Source organism: Drosophila melanogaster, chromosome X (assembly GCF_000001215.4).
Source record: "Drosophila melanogaster chromosome X".
Taxonomy (NCBI): Eukaryota; Metazoa; Arthropoda; class Insecta; order Diptera; family Drosophilidae; genus Drosophila; species Drosophila melanogaster.
Window position 1 is genome coordinate 1,816,862 of NC_004354.4, and position 17,703 is coordinate 1,834,564.

Consider the following 17,703-nt stretch of genomic DNA (forward strand, 5'->3'; position numbering starts at 1 on the left):
GCGAGTGGGTCCAATGGGTGAGCAAGTCCTCATGCATAAAACACGGTAACAACAACCACAGAAGCATGAACAAATTAATTTTCGATACCTGATTAAGCACAACTCATTTGTTCATTTGATCGGTGGGTCCTTCTCCTGCCCTCATATCCTGGTCGATTTCGGGCAGCGAGCACAGGCACTGGCACAGGCTTCAGCTTGAAATTGAAAATGAAAATGAAGCGAGTCGAAAGGGCAGGCAAATAAACGGAAGCATTCTTTTATTAGCAACTTGGCTAAGCCAAAACGCAAACTGTTTGATGACAGCCGGAGCGACAGTTGCTAAACAACAGAGGGCACCGACCAGAAACTAAAACAAATAGCTAACCCCAGAAAGGATTGTGCAGAAAGACGGTGGCCGAGTGTCAGTGCCTCTAATCAACCCTTGTCAGTCAATCATAGTTGAATTATCCACTTTTGCCGGCAATAAACGAAATGCTCTTCGGGAGCATCTTGTCCCATTTCACGACCAAGAAAAAAAAAAAAAAGTAAAACCAGAATTAATTAATTCCGCGAATAGCTGTCGAATCTGCATTGGTACAGTACTAGGCATAAGGTCTCGAAGTCCGCAAAGAAATCAAAAAAGGGCCCTGTCGGTGTCTTGGGCATCCAAAGTCAATACCGATATATAGCCGATGGCTATGACGATGCGATGGTGAGCTGCCGAACTGATGACGTCTGTGATGAGGATGAAACCGTGTTCAATTGCCGGGAAACTCTTCGGTTTCCGACTCACTGCTGTCCAAACATGCGAACGGGTGTGGAGGTGGAGCACATACGAGTAGGAGGCTCGATTGGGTGTAACCAGAGTGATGTGATGGTCGACAAACTCGTAGACGTCAGGCCGTGCCAAAGTTTAGCAACTGAAATCGCTTTTGAATCGACATCGAGAGCAGCACGTTGGAAGACCTATACACTTCCTATGCCAATCAAGAAGACCGCTGGACGAAGGTTACACTGGGACCAATGGACCATTGAACAACTGGACAGCCACAAAGCGCCTTCGCCTGTCGGACATCGTACATTGCCTCAAATTTCCGTTTCTTTAAATCCATTTCGATGGATGTGTAGGTCCACACGCACATGGCCACCATCCGTCCATCCGACGGTGGTGGTGGCTGTGATTCAGAGCCCTTTCATTCCAATTCAGCATGCAGATAAGCTCTTCGCACACACCCGTTAATTCCGTTAAACAAATGTCACTCGCCAAACAAGTCCGGCTGCCATCAAACGCCCGTCAATCACCGCAGACAATGCAATCCCGGTCCAAGCAACTGTCCAGGACATGGGAACGTGGATCCAATGGGCGAGGCTTTCTTAAACTCAATTATGGAGCACAAAAAGAATGCTCTCAAGGCGTAAAAACGATAGGAGCGATCAACTCGCTGGATATGTCTGCATAATATTCGACTTTATTTTGTACTACTCGTACTATTACTATTAGTTACTATCTTTGGCTAGGCATTAGGACTAGTCCTCCGATTTTAATAAGCCATTTGTTTGCAGACTATATTGAGAACCTGGCTAATCCGTGTCCTGACCAAAACCGAATGCTGTTTCAACAGTGGGCGGTAATAAGATAATAAGATAATGACAACGTGTGATCGGTAAAATTACCATATAATAGTTATAATAATATAATATAATATTATATATATATATTATATAATATATTATATAACATAATAGTTATAATAATATAATAGTTACACCTCTAGTTTTAAAAATTGTAGTTAAAACGCGAAATTTCATTCAATCAATTTCAATCAATAGATTCTGGGGAATAAAATGAGAAACAAATTAAAAAGTTTTCGAAGGTGTGGGCGTGACCGGTTTGGCGGCTTTAGGGCGTTAGAGTGGGCGTGGCAGTTTTGTGCAGTTTGTAGGCATTAGAGAGGGCGTGGCAACATAGGTCAACAAACTAGCCTCTAGAATTTGTATGCTGAATCTTAACCTTCTAGCTTTTATAGTTTTTAAGATCTCTACGTTTATAGGGACAGACAGACATGGCTAGATCGACTCGGCTATTGATCCTGATCAAGAATATATATACTTTATATAGTCGGAAATACTTCCTTCTGCCTGTTACATACTTATCAACGAATCTAGTATACGCGTCTTTTGTTTTTCTTGTTTTTTTTTATTCTATTCATGGTATAGACCTAACTAAGCTAAGCACAACAAACTAGTTTAAACAACGTGAGCTTTAAATGCCCATTAAGAAAGAAGCAAATACTCAACCCTGGTGCGGAACCTTGCTAAAAGCTACACCATACTTTTGTGCCAGACTATGAGGCCCTAAAATTGCGTTGATTGGAAATTTTTGTAATCGAAACAAGCGAGCAGTGAAACCCTTATTAAAAATTACATGACAATTTCACAGAATATAAAGCCAATAGATAAATTAATTGCAAACAGCCATCCATGTGGATAATTGCGTCATGTTCGAGGTTCGTGCTATAAGACCGCATTTTCCGATATTGGTTCAACCTGAACAGAAGCACCTCTACGTGATCATGAGTCATACGAGCCGATCCGAGTTGTAGATAACCATATACCCAATTGCATAAGTCGCCCCAATGAGTCAATGAATAGTTATAATAGTCGTAGCGCTCAGCTAGCTTGATTTATTAGTCCTTGCATTTCTAGAAGGTAAAGCCGAAATTTTTGGGCGGCTTCGGGATGGCGCCTTTCGAGGTCGATGTAGCTGGGTTGATGGAGCCACTGGTCATATTTAGATCCTGTACTTCATCCTCCTCCTCCTTCGCCATCATCATCTCATCATCCTCCTCCTTCGCCATCATCATCTCATCATCCTCCTCCTCCTCATCATCATCATCCATCAGCACGGACATATCAAAATTGGACTCAATTGGGAGGTTAATTGAGTTGCGGCGGACAAGCGAGCAGCGACGGTTGGGAGCTGGCTTTGGTGGATCATCCGGGAACTCATTGGTGAAAGAATAACGACGACGCGGTTGCACAGCCTGTTTTTTCAACGACATGCCGGCCAATTCACGGGTCAGGTCCTCTGCGACACGATGGACGCGGCTGAATCGCGAAACGGATACAGTCTTCTTTTTCACCCCATTGGTCAAGCCCCCTGCGGCACGATCGGTGCGGATGAATCGTGAAAAGGTCGTAGTCTTCTTTTTCATCCCATTGGACTTGGCAAAACTTGGCACGGGAGAACTCATCATCGTCGATTCGAATCTCTTGTTCTTCTTCAAGGGAATACAATTATAGGCAAAACGCGAAATACCAATATTACACTCTTGAACATACCGAAATGGATGCCGGTAGATTCTTTTCCATCTTTGGCTTAATTATGACTTAGCGCAGTCTTGATTATTTAAGTAACGAACAAAAACAATTAGTCGAATATAGAGCTATATAGTATAGAACTCACTGGTCGTCGTCCTCAATCGTAATGACCTATCCTTTTGGCTCAGAAAAACAAGTTGACTATCACGTTGAAGTTTCTGGAGCAGAGTTCTTAGAATTTAAATTTGCCCTTTACTAATGGCTCCACTGTTATCGATAGGGTGGCAACCCTACTTGATAGATTATTAGAGATGTGCTTCTTATTGTTTCCTAGTCAGAAGTTCAAGATTTTAAGATCATTTCATATCGTTTATATTGTTTCGTGTTTTCAAGGCTTTGTCACTTTGTATTGTAATTCATCAGGGACTCTTCTCTAACCAATTGAACGAACGCCTTTGCCAGCGAATCGCGAACAGTTGAGATCTCAAGCTAAAAGGTTGAGATTCAGCATACAAATTCTAGAGACAAGGACGCAGCACAAGTTTGTTGACTTTACTTGCCACGTCCACTCTAATTTTGAACCAATTATCGAAAATTTTCATTTTCTTAAAAATTTCTATTGATTTGCCAAAAAACTTTTTGCTACGCCCACTATAACGCCCTAAAGCTGCCAAATCGGTCACGCCCACACTTTGGAACAATTTTCAAATTTTTCCTGATTTTATTACCCAATATCTATCCCAGAAAAATGATTAAATTTCGCAATCGCATTCACACTAGCTAAGTAACGGGCTTTCTTGTTTTGAATTGGCTTTCTTAAAAATAGAAATTCAAAATGTAACAACAAGGCAAACCTTGCCTTCATTCATACAAAAGTCTTAACTAATTGAATAGCTATAGACCAATGTGGGGGTAATATCAATTCTGAAAGCTTTGGTGAAATCCTCAGCGCGTGTTCAACCAGTGAAGGCAACCTCTGCGGGCTTTAATGCCTCAATTGTTTTATTCATGGTATAGTCTTAACTAAGCTAAGCACAGAAAACTAGTTTAAACAACGTAAGCTTTAAATGCCCATCAAGAATGGAGCAAACCGTGAAGCGTGGTACAGAACCCTGTAAAAGCTACACCATACTTTCGTGCCACACTATGAAGCGCTAAAATTGCGTTGATTTGAAATTTCTGCAATCGAAGCAAGCGAGCAGTGAAACCCTTATTAAAAATGACATGACAATTGCGACATAAGTTGCCCCACTGCGTCAATGAATCCCTAAGCCCGATCCCGACCAAGTTATAATAGTCGTTGCGCCCAGTTAGGTAGATTTATTAGTCACAGCATTTCTAGAAGGTTAAGGCGAACTTCTTGGGCTGCTTCGGGATTGCGCCTTTCGAGGTCGATGTAGCTGGCTTGGTGGAGCCGCTGTTCTCATTTAGATCCTTCACTTCATCCTCCTCCTTCTCCTCCTCCATCAGCACGGGCATAGCAAAATTGGACCCAATTGGGAGGTTAATCGAGTTGCGGCGGACAAGCGAGTAGCGGCGTTTGGGAGCTGGCTTCGGTTGATCATCCGGGAACTCGTTGGTGATAGAAATACGACGAGGCGGTTGCATCGACCGCGAGGTGGGGTTACAAGCTTGGGAGAAATGACCCTTCAACCAGAGGCTCTTGATTTCGGCATAGGTCTGGTAGTGGCCCACCGCAGTTGGCTGGGGCAGATGGGGATAGTAATGCAGGTTGCTGGCAAAAAACTGCTCATTCGAGGTGGAAGCCACAGGCTGTTTTGGTTTTAAGGACACGCTGGCCAATTGACGGGTTAGGTCCTCTTCGGCGCGAGCGGTGCGGTCGAATCGCGAAAAGAACACAGTCTTCTTTTGCACCGCATTGGTCGGTCCGTCTGCGACACGTTCGGTGCGGATGAAACGTGAATAGGTCACAGTCTTCTTTTTAGTCCCATTGGACTTGGCAAAACTTTGCTCGGAAGAACTCATCATCGTCGATTCGAATCTCTTGTTCTTGTTCAAGGGAATACAATTTTAAGCAAGACGCAACATACCAATATTACACTCTTGAACATACCCAAATGGATGCCTGTATATTCGTTTCCATTATTGGCTTCATTATGACTTGGCGCAGTCTTGATTATTTAAGTAACGAAAAACACAATTTGCCGATTATAGAGCTATATGGTATAGAACTAACTGGTCGTCGTCCTCAATCGTAATGACTTATCCTTTTGGCTCAGAAAAACAAGTTGACTATCACGTTGAAGTTTCTGGAGCAGAGTTCTTAACAGAAGTGGCCATCACTACTGGCTCCTCTGTTGTCGATAGGATGGCAACCCTAGCTGATAGATTATTAGAGATGTGCTTCTTATTGTTTCCTAGTCAGAAGATCAAGATTTTAAGATATTGAAGACAATGCATAGCAGAAGAATACAAATCTCGAATTAGTAATATCAGATCATTTCATATCGTTTATATTGTTTCGCTTTCCAAGGCTTTGCCACTTTGTACTGTAGTTCATCAGTGACTCTTCTCTATCAAATTGAACAAACGCCTTTGCAAGCGAAACGCGAACAGTTGAGTTCTCAAGCACTCAGTTCTGTCGTTTGGTTAATTCCCTCTGGATTAGCAAATCCCAAAATGTTGGTCAGTGCAGGATTTGTGGAACAGAGCATAAAGAAGTTTTGCAGTCTCGTATTGGTTAAACTAAAAAATCTGACACCAATCCCTTTATTTACATACATTGTTTGCATCTCTTGAGTATTTTTGCGTTTTATTATTATTGGTGTATTTATTTACATTTGTGATTTTGTATTAAAAATGGGGTAAATAACTATGATATTTGGCTTTTTTATATCAATACGGTAAAAATCAATTAAAACCCGAAATTGTTCGAACCACTCCTTTCGGGCGCCAAACAGTCAAGTTCTCAACTCTAAAGGCTACTACTAAAGCTCACTAGCCAAGATACACGGCCACTGTCCACTGTGATTAAACGGTATTGGCTGAACAGTGTCCCAAAATACTAGTTAGTTTGTAATATTCATCTATGCTGTTCAAACATAGAACTTGCATACTATATTGACAAAATGATTGCCCACCTAAAATAAACTAAAAATAAGTAAAGAGCGTTTCAGAACTCACTGGTCGTCGTTCTTACTCGAAATGACTTCTCTTTTTAGGTCAGCAAATAAGGGTACTATCACGTTAACGTTTCTGGTGCAGAGTTCTTACCAGAATTGCCATTTCAGTGACCAACACTACTGGCTCCTCTGGTATCGTCAGGATGGCAACCCTTCCTGATAGTGCCTTCACTTTATTGAGAAGTGCTCGTCATTGTGTTTAAAGACAATTTATAGCGGAAGAGTTTAATCTCGTATTAGTAATATCAGATCATTTCATATCGTTTATATAGTCTTCATTGATTCGCTTAATGAATTGTTGAGTTCTCGTGCACTCAGTTTAGGCATTGGGTTAATCCCCACAGGATTAGGAATCCCAAAAAGTTGGTCAGCAAATTTGTGTGCAGGATGCAGGATTTGTGGCATGGAACAAAAAGCTTCGCAGTCTCGTATTGGCCCAATTAAAAAGTATGACACATTGACACCAATGCTCTTGCTTACATACAATGTTTGCATCTCTTGGGTCTTTTTGCGTTTGGAAAATTATGGTCTACCTATAGTAAACAAACGGTTTATACCTTAACAAATTTCCCAATACACATTTTGTACAGTACAGTGGGTCTGGAGGAAGTAACACGCCAATAAAACCCAAGATGAGTGCAGGTAAAATTAGGCAGAAGACTTCCAGACACGCGTCAGCTTGTCTTGGATAAACGCTTGGATTGCCCTTAAGTCAGGTCGCCTTCGGGTCGTGCCTAACTACCTGATAACTACTGTCCGACCCGTTATCGGTCACAATGTGTTTTTAATCTCCTTTTAAAAGTCCTGCCTGAACCTGAGCCCTTATAAAGGCCCTGATATGAGGGCGCCGAGGATCAGTTGACTTTTTGAACTGGCGAGGAAAGGACCTTAAGCAGTGTGAAGTGAAGTAAACTATTTTAAACTATTATTTCGGAGACTAATCATTTACCAAAGATACATGAAATTGGGTAAGATTGTGTGCTATTACATATTATTAAGCACTGATTGTCGAGGTATAAACCACTGTGCAGCAAACAGCTGTTTGGTGTCGAAGCAATCCGCTGATTGAAAGCTTCACAGCTCTGTGTCGCGCTGATAGCCGCCGACAGAGATGGCATCAACACCGGACTCCGTGACCAGATGATGACACTCGAATTGGGTTAGGCGCAATATGCGAACCTTATTCCAAATACGAGGCATGCGTCAGCCCGCGCGCTTTTCTTTGTTCTGCGAATGCGAAGTCGACTGGGGCAGCGAAGGCACTGATATGGAATACCTGGTATCTCTCTGGGCAGCAGGGCGTATTGTATCCACGAATAGAGAACACTCAGTCCCAAAGAGTATGGTTTTTGCGGCGCAATGAAATGGAGGCATGCTTAGGTGCTCCGTGCAGTACAAAGCCAATAGTGCATTGCACCCCTGACTATGTACGATTCCCACGTAATCTGTGTGGAAGTTGTGCTGAGTGCCATGAGTAGTTAAGAGGTACCCGATAGTCGGGAACCGTGGCTCGCTTTCGTGCTCACGGCGCTCTCCTGCGCATTCGAACTCTTTGGCGCTGATATATTCTTGGAATTATGCACAAAGACTATAGACTATATGGCACTTGCATACAGCGACTTACTGGCTGCGGGTTCATTCTGTTCGGAAATCAAGAGAGAGCAGTGCTGCCTTCTGTCGTCTGCGACGTCGACAGAGCCAGAAGCGGCAGCCTCATTTGCTGCCAGTCCATTTTTGAGCTTCAATCATACGCGGGCACTTTGTTGTTGTTTGTCCAAGCTGTTGGGCGGTGCGCTAGGCTAACCGTTCTATTCTTGTTAATAATTGGAGTGATTTAAACAAGTTGCGCGTGCATTGTGCTTGCGAAAGTAGATTCAGTGTGCAAATGATTAGCGAAACAGCGAGTTCCCAATTTGGTGCCATTTTCTCAATTTTCATGGCCCGGGGTTTACTTTCGAGTGCTGCGTCGTAGATCGTGGTTTTTTTTTTGCTCCCAAAGAAGTGACGTCCAACGGGAAATATACAATATACACATGACTCTTTTGCTTTTCCGCGTGTTTATTGTGCTTATTTTTTATGTGAGTGCGACAGCCAGTGCCCAGAGTAGTGCTGATGCATCCGAAAGAAATAGTGATGCAAACAGAACCATAAGTAGTGGCAGCCAAACACGAAACTGTCCTTGGAGGTACAAGGCTTCGACAGCCCCACATGTTGCAGCTAAAGGAGCAACATCAGTGTAACTGACAGCAAAAAAAAAAACATTCGGCAGTCAAAAGCATACACAGCAGACGCAACATCAGCATTTAGAGAAATAAGTTCGCAAAGTTCGCGTCCAACGGCAACAGGCAGTGCAACATGCTGCTGGCGGAAATCGGGCAACAGGAAAACATGCTACCGCCCCCCTACGTAGCAGCAATCAAGCGAAAGATCGATCCAGAGCAACAGCAGCAACGCAAGCAGCACAGAAGCAACATCCTCGGATGCAACAAGAGCAGCAGCATCAACTGCAGCAGCATCAACGGCGACAATCGACACCTTCAGAGGCAGCAGGGCAAAATGTATTACAACTCCAGTTCACGACCCTTTTGGAGGAAATGCAGATCGGCTGCCCCAACGAATCTCATGACCACAATACCCACTAACAACGACTTGTGCAACACAGCAGCAGCGGCAACATGTGAGTTTGTGATTCTTTGCCTCTTTGCTTTGCGCTGTTTTGCCTGTTAATTCAGCGTTCGCTTTTTGTTATGATGCGGCCTAATCGCAAGCCACACGTTTCGGGTGTACGTTCAAAAACAGCTGTGCACACTTGCAGCAGTCAGCTGATTGCCAGTCCCACACGCACAGTGGTGCAAAGCACACTAGCCACATATCGCAGCCACACATACTGCACATTCATCGGGGGCTGGGTCGTGTTTTATTTTCTAAATATTTCGAACGACCAATATATTCAAAAACGCTTTGTGTCCATGCATCGTTGATGGCTTCCATTTGACAAACTTATTTGAATAAAATGTATTCTTATCAAAGGCAATTAGTTGGCTTATCGCCGAGACCTGAGGAATGTAACAGCTCTAGACTGAAAACAATATGAACTATGAAAGTGGTACCACTGTACCGCCGACCAGGGCTATCAGGGCAAATGCAAAGTGCTAAGCTTGACCGGTCAAGGATTCTTTGGAGGAAAATAAAGCATCATCTCACCACCACCACCATCATCATCATCATCATCATTGCGGCCTTTGTTGTTGTCGCTGTGAACGTCATGATGATCGCATGCAATAAATGCGCCGGCAACAACAATGAAATCAACAACAATCACAAAGGAGCGAGGGAGAGGCAACGCACTCGCGAGGTCAAAGTACGTCAATGAACTTCGCCGCCGAAAGAAAAGTTTGTTTTCGAGGTTGAATTTAATGGCAGGAGAAATGGCGAGTTTTGTTCGGCTACTGTTATTTGGTTTTATTTTTGTTTTTGCTTTTGCTTCTGGTTCTTTTTTCGATTTTTTTGGCAATGGCATTGGCATTGGCAAAAACATCAGCAGTTTCTACTTAGCGCCCCATATCGAAAGCTCGCGAAATTAAATAAACAATAGGTTCAATGCACCTAAGACGCAGTAGAATTCAGTTTGAGAAAGCTCCCTTGATATCTGCGAAAGCTGCTCACTCGGTTGGCCTTCAGAACTCGGAAACGTAAATCGCATATCGCATCAAATGCACAAGCACCCGCGCTTACTACCCTTATATTATTTAATAAGAATCATTCAATAATGATTGGATAGTATTCGCATTCTTAGCGCAACTTAAAACGGCTTTGCGTATACCACATGTGTGACATCACGTTAAGTATACGACATGTGTGACATCGCGTTAAGTATACGACATGTGTGATTTGTCTCCCGCACTCTCCCACTAGTTGCGTAAAAGGTATCTGATAGTCGAGAAGCTCTCTTAGATAAGAGAGAGAGTAAGATTACTCTACCATTTTCGCTTTCACCCAAAGAACGGCTAGTTTTCTCCTGCGCAGCGTCCAACTAAATCGCATTAAGTATACCACATGTGTGACAGCTGACAAGCAAAGTGATTCTTGGTGCTCCGAGGATTAATAACCGAAAAGGTGATTAAAAACCAAGCCAATAAAATCAACTTCCGGGCGAGAACTGTCAGAGTGCTTCGATTTCCGCATAAATTCGACGCTGCATGCTGCACTTTATTTATCTCAGTGTCATTTGTGGCTTTTATATGCATGTTTTCGGGATCTCTGTAGGTTTTGGCTACCCGGCAGACAGGTGGCTCTCAAGATAAGCGGGGATCCGATACCCGCCTCCCTTTCGCAAACGTGTTTGCAAACGGATCGTACACGAAAGTCGGGGCCGTATGCCAAGTGTACATATACATATGTATGTATGTACATACAAATCTGTCTGCGGATTACTTCCTGTGGCAGATGAACAAAGAAGCTGCGAGCAGAGGGCGAGGCATGAAACGAAGAGTGCGACAGGAAGCGACTGCGCGAAAACAATTCACAGTTGTTCTTGATAATTATTTTTATGGCCCGAGACCGTGAGCCACGATTGCCACGCACACTGCGTGCCGGTGATAATACGCAATTTATTGATTATTGGGAGACAGGTCGCTTGCAACAGCTTGTAACAGCTTGCAACAGCTTTTAACAGCTTGCAACAGCGAAACGAAGCCACCTTATTCAGATGAGCAATGAAGTTCAAACTGCCTAATGGATGACTAAGCTCTGTGGCTCTGGCCCATCGACTTTGGCCCTACCCCAATAATTTCCGCTGCAGGCTGTCAAGCGCTCCCAGGGGCGGTGGGTGTTGTTTGATGGGGGTGTGTTCCGTATGTTCCGCATGTTCCGTGAGAAGAAAGCTCCGGTTCAATCACCCACAAACACCTGATTCTACAAAGCTACGCGCGCCAGTGGATGTTGTTGCTTATCTGCGGCCAGCGGAAAGTTCAAGCACCTGTGGCAGGCAGCTGCCGCCCTGCCCGCCACCCGCGGCGTCCTTGAGTATGCCGCATTGCAACAGAAGTTGAGCTCTCACTTTCGCTAAGCGGCATGTGCTATACATATATGCATACTCGTACCACAGGGACGTCGCTCTTGCCGCAAATCGCGCACTCTCCTTCTCTGTGACCGATTAGAGTGCACACGCTCGGCTGTTTGCCAGCAAAAATATACACAATAACAAGTGAATAAACAATTGCTATAGCCGCAATATCGGTTCGTTACACCGATAAGAGCTTTGTGGGCATTTTTTCGCTTTTTGAAAGTTCAAAGTTTCCTTTGGCGGCGGGCACGCACACGAGAAACGTGTTAAACCTTCGCTTGATATCGCATGACTTAGTTAAATAATTGCATCGCCATTGATTTGAGACGGCAGGTAAAGTTGAATCGGGCGGGCATTATCTCCAGCAGATTCCTCAGATGATTGACTTGTTAGCCATTCGTTTAAAGCAGCAGCGTATATGGTTAAGCACTTTAGTTATGAAACTTTACTCTATGTTGCAAAAATTTGTTTATTTGCAGGTGAGTAAAACCTCCTTATAACGACGCTACATAAGCATAAGTCAACGATTTATCAGGTATCTCTGAGTAAGTGCCATCATCCTTAAAGATATTGCCCACACAAGGCTGGTGACTTGAAATACTGGCAATAATATAACTTAAGCAGATGTGTGGAAAAAGGCCAAAACCACTCCAAGATTCATTTCGAAATTGCGCATTGGTGGCGAGTCTGGAATTTAAAACGAGCGCCATATATTTGTTAATATTCATAACAATATTAATATACAACTTGTTGCGTTTCGAAAACAATTAGCCCGAAATGCCATTTCGTATAAATTTGGGCCTGGCAAATAAATTAAATTGGTTTTGCCGAAAAAACGTTTATTTATCATTTATTTCGAAGTTTAAAATTACCAAGGAATTTGCTATCAAAGTGGGTTCTTCTGAATACGGATGAAAACTTTGATTCATAGAAAACGAACTGTTTCCGGAACTTTTTGGTTTAGCTTTGCTGATTATTCTTTTGAAAAATGGTTGGTTAATTGAAAGTTATAAGCAAACAAAACATCGAGGTCTTGATTCGTATTAAGGGTTAGAAATAACCCTCAGAAAAAAAAAACATAGGGGGTTTCTCTAGTGAGCGGGGAACAAGGTTCAATGGCCAAACCCCAAAACACACAAACCAGAAAGCAGTAAGCAGAAAGCAATAAGCCAAAACTCACTCGGCCAGATGGGTGGCAAATGGAGGCGAGACAGACGACAACAGCCGCAAGTTCAATGTTGTATGCTATACGGCGTATTAGGGGTTGTGCAAGGCAGGCGGCACCCCGGAGTCATTAACATTGGCCGAAGTTCGGACAACAAATGATTCGTTGAACCCAAGGAACAGATCGAAAGTGCGGGGGAAGGGAGGCATGTACAGAGTTGGCCAAGACAATTGCCCTTTCCTGGAGTGATGAAACAACCCCCTGCAATTGCACCTCGGGATTTCACATAGTAATTGGCCAAGGACACGTGTTTTGTTTTTCGAACAAAGAGTCTGATATTTTATTTAGATAGGAAATATCACAAAGGGTGTGGAAATGGCAGAAATGCGATAATAAATAACCTTCTTTATTAAAGCTGGCTTAGTTAAACTCCCTTTCAAGCTCCCTTGGATGTACGAAGCCAAACTAGTTTCCATTAGATGTAATGACTTCTAATGTGGTATAGGCGCTGTCAGTCACCGCGTACACTTATCCATCAATAATTGAAGCGATTCCCGACGATGACATTGATAAACTTTTCTGGCTGACGTGGCCCAAAGCTAAGCGTTACTACATTAAGGGGGCGATACGCATATTTGATAGGATCGCCCAATACACGGGGGATCGAGCGTTTTCCTAACAACGTCATTGGCAATTCGCTGACGCAGTTTGTGGAAAGTTCGTACACATGTGTCTGGAAGTAATAGCTTGGGCCGACATGGGGCAAACTGGTGGGCGGGTAGTGGAGATACAATGAGTGGGTTAGGTTAGGTGCAGACAACAAGTAGAGTACGTGCAGTAGAGGCGCAGTTCATTCGTACGTGTGTTTTCGGGGCATTCGAACTCCGAACCCCGCGCACTTGGAATCCACAATATAATTTTATACACTTTTTGAACGGTGCAATAGCAAGGTATGCTTAGCATCAAATTGCACTTGTTTCATCATCATTTTTGCAAACGAAAAATTGTCATTAAAGTTATGTTTGTTCTGAAAATATATTCAATTATTGCGGGGGAACTCAAACTAAAAATGCTGCAGGAGATTGAGCATCGTTTACAGCCGAACATAAGTGGCTCACGTGCTTTTTCAGTCGCACAGTGGAATTAATCCGCTTAACCCATGCCTTTTATTTTTGGCTGAATACTGTACTTACCCATAGGCTTTAATATGAATATCTCTGCTGAAAATGTATTTACATTGGAGAAGTTAAAATGTATTACTATTGGACTTGATATATAAATAGAGAGGAAAGTTTCATTTTTACACCCACTGTGCGATCGCGACCGCGTGCTTTTCTTGTGAGAGAGAATGGGAGATTGCTCCCCTTTCTACACTTGACAAAACATTATGTGTATTGTCATGACTTCAATAGCGTCATATATAGAAATCAAGTTTTAAACCAACAGGGCGAATGAGTAATATTTTCCAGCATATATAGAAAACATGTTTATTTTGAATTTAAAATTGTCGGAAATATTTTATGATGCTTTCAGTTTGGAATCACATTCATTAAAATACTTGAGACTGATACTGTGTGAGTGATTCACGAACTGAAGTGCAGTAGAGAGCGTGAAAGTGAGTAGAGAGAATTTCGCTGTCTTATTGAGCGAATTTCGAATGTCTCCCCAAAAGACCCGTTTCTTTCGGTGTAAGACTTTTGGCGCTCTCTTCTCGCCGCTCTCTTTTCGCAGCGACGTCGACGTCGTTCGTTTGAATTCCGTTTCATTCATTTTCATTCGACGATTCGCCGTCGCCGCACACGCAGAGCATTCGCTGCGCGCTCCGCCGACAAAAAAACCAAAAATTAAATCAAACTGTTTTCCCACGACGCGAGTTTTCCGCGGCGGTTCTTGGCCGATTTGACTTTTTGGATTTTCACCCGTCTAACTGAGCTTTTCCGTTCAAGAGTTCGAGGCTTTCTTGCGTTCCTGGCCACCGATGCAAATCAATTACGCCAGATTTGCAGTGCAAAACAATGGCGTTATTTGTGCAACAACAATTACTAACACAACGGCAGCAACAACAGCAAAATAAGCAAGAGAGAAAAAAACCACAACAAAGGCAAAGGAGCAGACAGCGCAGGACATTCAGTTAGTTCCCCGAAAGGATACGGTTCAACTGCTTCTGTGAAAAATATATCCAAACAAATTACAAAAAATACAAAAAAAAAAAACTCAAAGAGTGCCCAAAATCATTCGAACCGAATTAAGAAATCGCTAGAGTTGCACCTGCGCAAAAGAATTGCCAACAAATCGATACCCGAACCATATTTTCTTTGCTTTTTGTTTAAGTGAACTTCGAAAGTGTCCGAAAATACAAATTTAAAATACAAATTAATGTTGAACAACTAAAATCACAATGGAGCAAATAACGAACTACTTCGAGCACATGGATTACGTGTCCTTCAGCGTGGTGGCGCTGCCGTGCGTCGTCATCGCCGTCTACGGATTCCTGCAGGTGGCCAGTGGCCTGGCCAAGTGCAAAAGTAAGTCCCGAATGCCAGGTGTATGTTTCCACCTGACTAACAATCAAAAGCGGATCGCTGACTAAGCCAGATGCCAGTGACACGAAAATAACTCCTGGCTTGCGGGAAGGGTCACCTTAGGCACTTAAGTCATCAAGTTGAACTGTGAACCGAATTAAAGAGGATACTTTGGGATTCTTGATACCCAGTATATACGGAAGTATTGTATTGCATTGTTTTTAATTTGTCGACTGATTGATCGGTTAAAGGGCATTGTTCATCGCAGGTGATACCAAATTAATTTCGCTATCTTTACGGTTTATAGCTCGCTGTCATTGATCAAATTACTGTGGACAGTAAATGGCATTTAAACGTTTTATCTAGATGTGGCTGAGAAACGGAGTGACTGGCAATGGAAACGGGGAAGCATTGTGAGCCACATTTGCCACAATTGTGTCCAAGCGACCGCAAAGATTTTCCCACTTCACGGATCAATTAGCCTTGCCGCAAGTGAAGTACACTTCTCGAAACTGGAATCTAGATTTCTAGAACTCAACCTAATCCACTTTCGGCTGAGAAATAGAACAGCATTGGCATTTCCAAAAAAGTCTCGGCTCTCGCATAATGTTTAATCATATTTGCCTTAAAGTGTTTGAGCTAGAAACCGAAACAGCTGCCGGTCTTTCCCACACTCCCCAACTGACGTACATATGTACATCCGAGAAGCCGCCTTTCAAAGCTTCGCCGCTCGAAATGTGTTTATTTATAGCCCAACTATGGGATCGTTCGGGAACTGGGAACCGGGAAGTGGGAAGTGGGAGCCGGGAACCTATGGTACTGCCTGACCTACCCCTCGCAGTTGAGGAGGCGATAAGAACTTAAATTGCAATTAATCAGAGAGTTTCTGGAGGCAAAAAATGACGGGGCGGTGGGAACTCGAAAGATATCGTCGCTCTGGACTTGGGACAAGGAAGCAATCGAAATCAAGTTTTTGTGTCAATCTTGATATGATTTGGCTTCGGTCTGGTTTCGGTTTCTTTGTGCGAAAAGAGTGTGTTTATAAACCCGATGTTTACATAATAATCCCCCAGTCCCCAAGTTCGCGAGCAACTTTCATTCGGCAAACTAATTTGCATGGAACCGGGTACGAAAATGACTTTAGGTTGCCTACTTTCTTTTCGGTTGAGAAAGGTCCGCCCTCTGTCATCTGCAAATCGGAGATGTATGTATATGTATGTACCACACATATACGCTATATGTATATGCATATACTACATACATACATGTAGTAAACATTTTCCCCTTACTCTGCCTGCCGCCTTCTTTTAATTTCATTTGACTTTTTCCCCAGCTATTTTCGGGGCTTCTTGTGAGTGTTTATTTCGCCTTGCTCTTGTTATTGCCGCCCGCCCCATCTGCAAATTGAGTTCATTTATTTTTACGTGTAGGCAGTAAACGAATTTCAATAAATTAGCTGAGATACGAACTGCAACGGGGCAAATTAATCAGTGGCGGAAAGTTGGCTGAAATCTCTTGAATCATTGGACAAATACTGGCACGGATACTTATATTATATATGTTTACTTCAGAATGAATACTTCTTGAACGTTAATTTGAATATGATTGTTTTGCAACTATCTTTTTTTTCGAACTAGCCCAATTGAGCAATCTTAAGTACCTTTATTTCAATATGAGCTTGGCCACTTCTGCTGGTAGCACCAAGTTCAAGTGCGATGCCTTTTATCTTTTTGAGGAACTTGAGCAATACCCCCACTATTCGCTGTCTTTAAGTGCTTAAAGACAATTGTTATTGCTTTTAATTTAATAGCTTGCTTGGATTTTTGGAGCATCAGACCGAATTTCTCGCGCAATTTGTTCTTATCAGCGGGCGTCGTAATAATTTGCTAAGGTTTATGTGTTTATGGGTGTTTTTTTTTTCTCACCGCGCTAGTTGTTTAATTTGTTTTCCTTTTCCCTGTGCATGACATTCCATTCACATTTCCATTTGGTATGCATAATACTCCGCCGTACCTAATAACATTGTGTGTTATATATTTTTCGCGGCTTGAAAATTTGTTGCAGATCTCTGGTCGAGACTCTTAAATCACGAAATCCCGCCGCGGCGTCATTTATAATTGTTTATACTATACATTTTTAATGCCAGATGTGGTGATCGAGAGCCCGCCGCGAGTTCAAATCAATCATTTGGCGATTAAAGACCGCGATAAGGATAGTTTAGTGGCTGAATTATGTCTTCCTAGCAATTCAGCGCTCGACTAGGAATCAGCTAAGATTTAGTTGAAACTAAATACCCGGTATAATAGTATCAACTTTTTCTGAGCAAATGCATTTGTCACAGTCCGCTGTTCTCAATCATGCTTGAATCCACATTCTAATACGCTATCATAGATCCAAAGTGAACCAATTCAAAAATCCATTTGGTCTTTTATCTGCCTCTGAAAGTTTGCATGCGAACTGAGCCTCCTGTGTATATTTCCCATAGGCGTGACAGCAGTTAATCTGCCC

The 17,703-nt window shown here is 42.8% G+C and overlaps 3 protein-coding genes across 9 annotated transcripts in view, besides 3 other annotated features; 1 reads left to right on the forward strand and 2 right to left on the reverse strand.

Annotated features, from left to right (window-relative positions):
- Positions 1-17,703, forward strand: part of prage — a 79,949-nt gene that overhangs the window by 43,143 nt on the left and 19,103 nt on the right. The window contains exon 1 of one of the 6 annotated variants that reach the window (NM_001258551.1): positions 7,301-7,411. The exons of 1 other annotated variant lie outside the window; for it this stretch is intronic. Coding sequence is in view for 3 of the 5 variants with exons in the window: in NM_001258552.1 (NP_001245481.1) it covers positions 8,799-9,120 (322 nt within the window). In the remaining 2 variants the exon portion in view is untranslated. Of the gene's footprint in view, positions 1-7,300; positions 7,412-8,081; positions 9,121-10,485; positions 10,560-14,441; positions 15,199-17,703 lie in introns of those variants that run through there. 4 more of the 6 variants (NM_001258552.1, NM_001201599.2, NM_001258550.1 and 1 more) reach the window with 4 other exon arrangements.
- Positions 1,893-2,147: a mobile genetic element.
- CG14810 (uncharacterized protein) lies at positions 2,634-3,480 on the reverse strand. Of its 2 annotated transcripts, none has more exons than NM_001258553.1 (3): positions 3,446-3,480; positions 3,322-3,379; positions 2,634-3,257 (listed from the first exon to the last, which is right to left on the reverse strand). In NM_001258553.1, the coding sequence occupies exons 2-3, from the start codon at positions 3,349-3,351 to the stop codon at positions 2,682-2,684; spliced, it is 606 nt and encodes a 201-aa protein (NP_001245482.1). In that variant the 5' UTR covers positions 3,352-3,379; positions 3,446-3,480; the 3' UTR covers positions 2,634-2,681. The 2 variants fall into 2 exon arrangements, with proteins under 2 accessions (NP_001245482.1, NP_569941.2); NM_130585.2 differs by having other exon boundaries at positions 2,634-3,260.
- Positions 3,771-4,092: a mobile genetic element.
- Positions 4,608-5,520, reverse strand: CG14811 (uncharacterized protein). The gene is made up of 2 exons (NM_130586.2): positions 5,375-5,520; positions 4,608-5,310 (listed from the first exon to the last, which is right to left on the reverse strand). Exons 1-2 carry the CDS (start codon positions 5,414-5,416, stop codon positions 4,639-4,641), a joined length of 714 nt encoding a protein of 237 aa, NP_569942.2. The 5' UTR covers positions 5,417-5,520; the 3' UTR covers positions 4,608-4,638.
- Positions 10,350-10,391: a mobile genetic element.

Bases quoted from the DNA above. Each gene is read 5' to 3' on its own strand.
- CG14810 (NM_130585.2), bottom strand. From the start codon at position 3,351: ATGGAAAAGAATCTACCGGCATCCATTTCG. The intron at 3,261-3,321 runs GTATGTTCAAGA...ATTCCCTTGAAG, and splicing joins ATCTACCGGCATCCATTTCG to AAGAACAAGAGATTCGAATC.
- CG14811 (NM_130586.2), bottom strand. From the start codon at position 5,416: ATGAAGCCAATAATGGAAACGAATATACAGGCATCCATTTGG. The intron at 5,311-5,374 runs GTATGTTCAAGA...CCCTTGAACAAG, and splicing joins ATATACAGGCATCCATTTGG to AACAAGAGATTCGAATCGAC.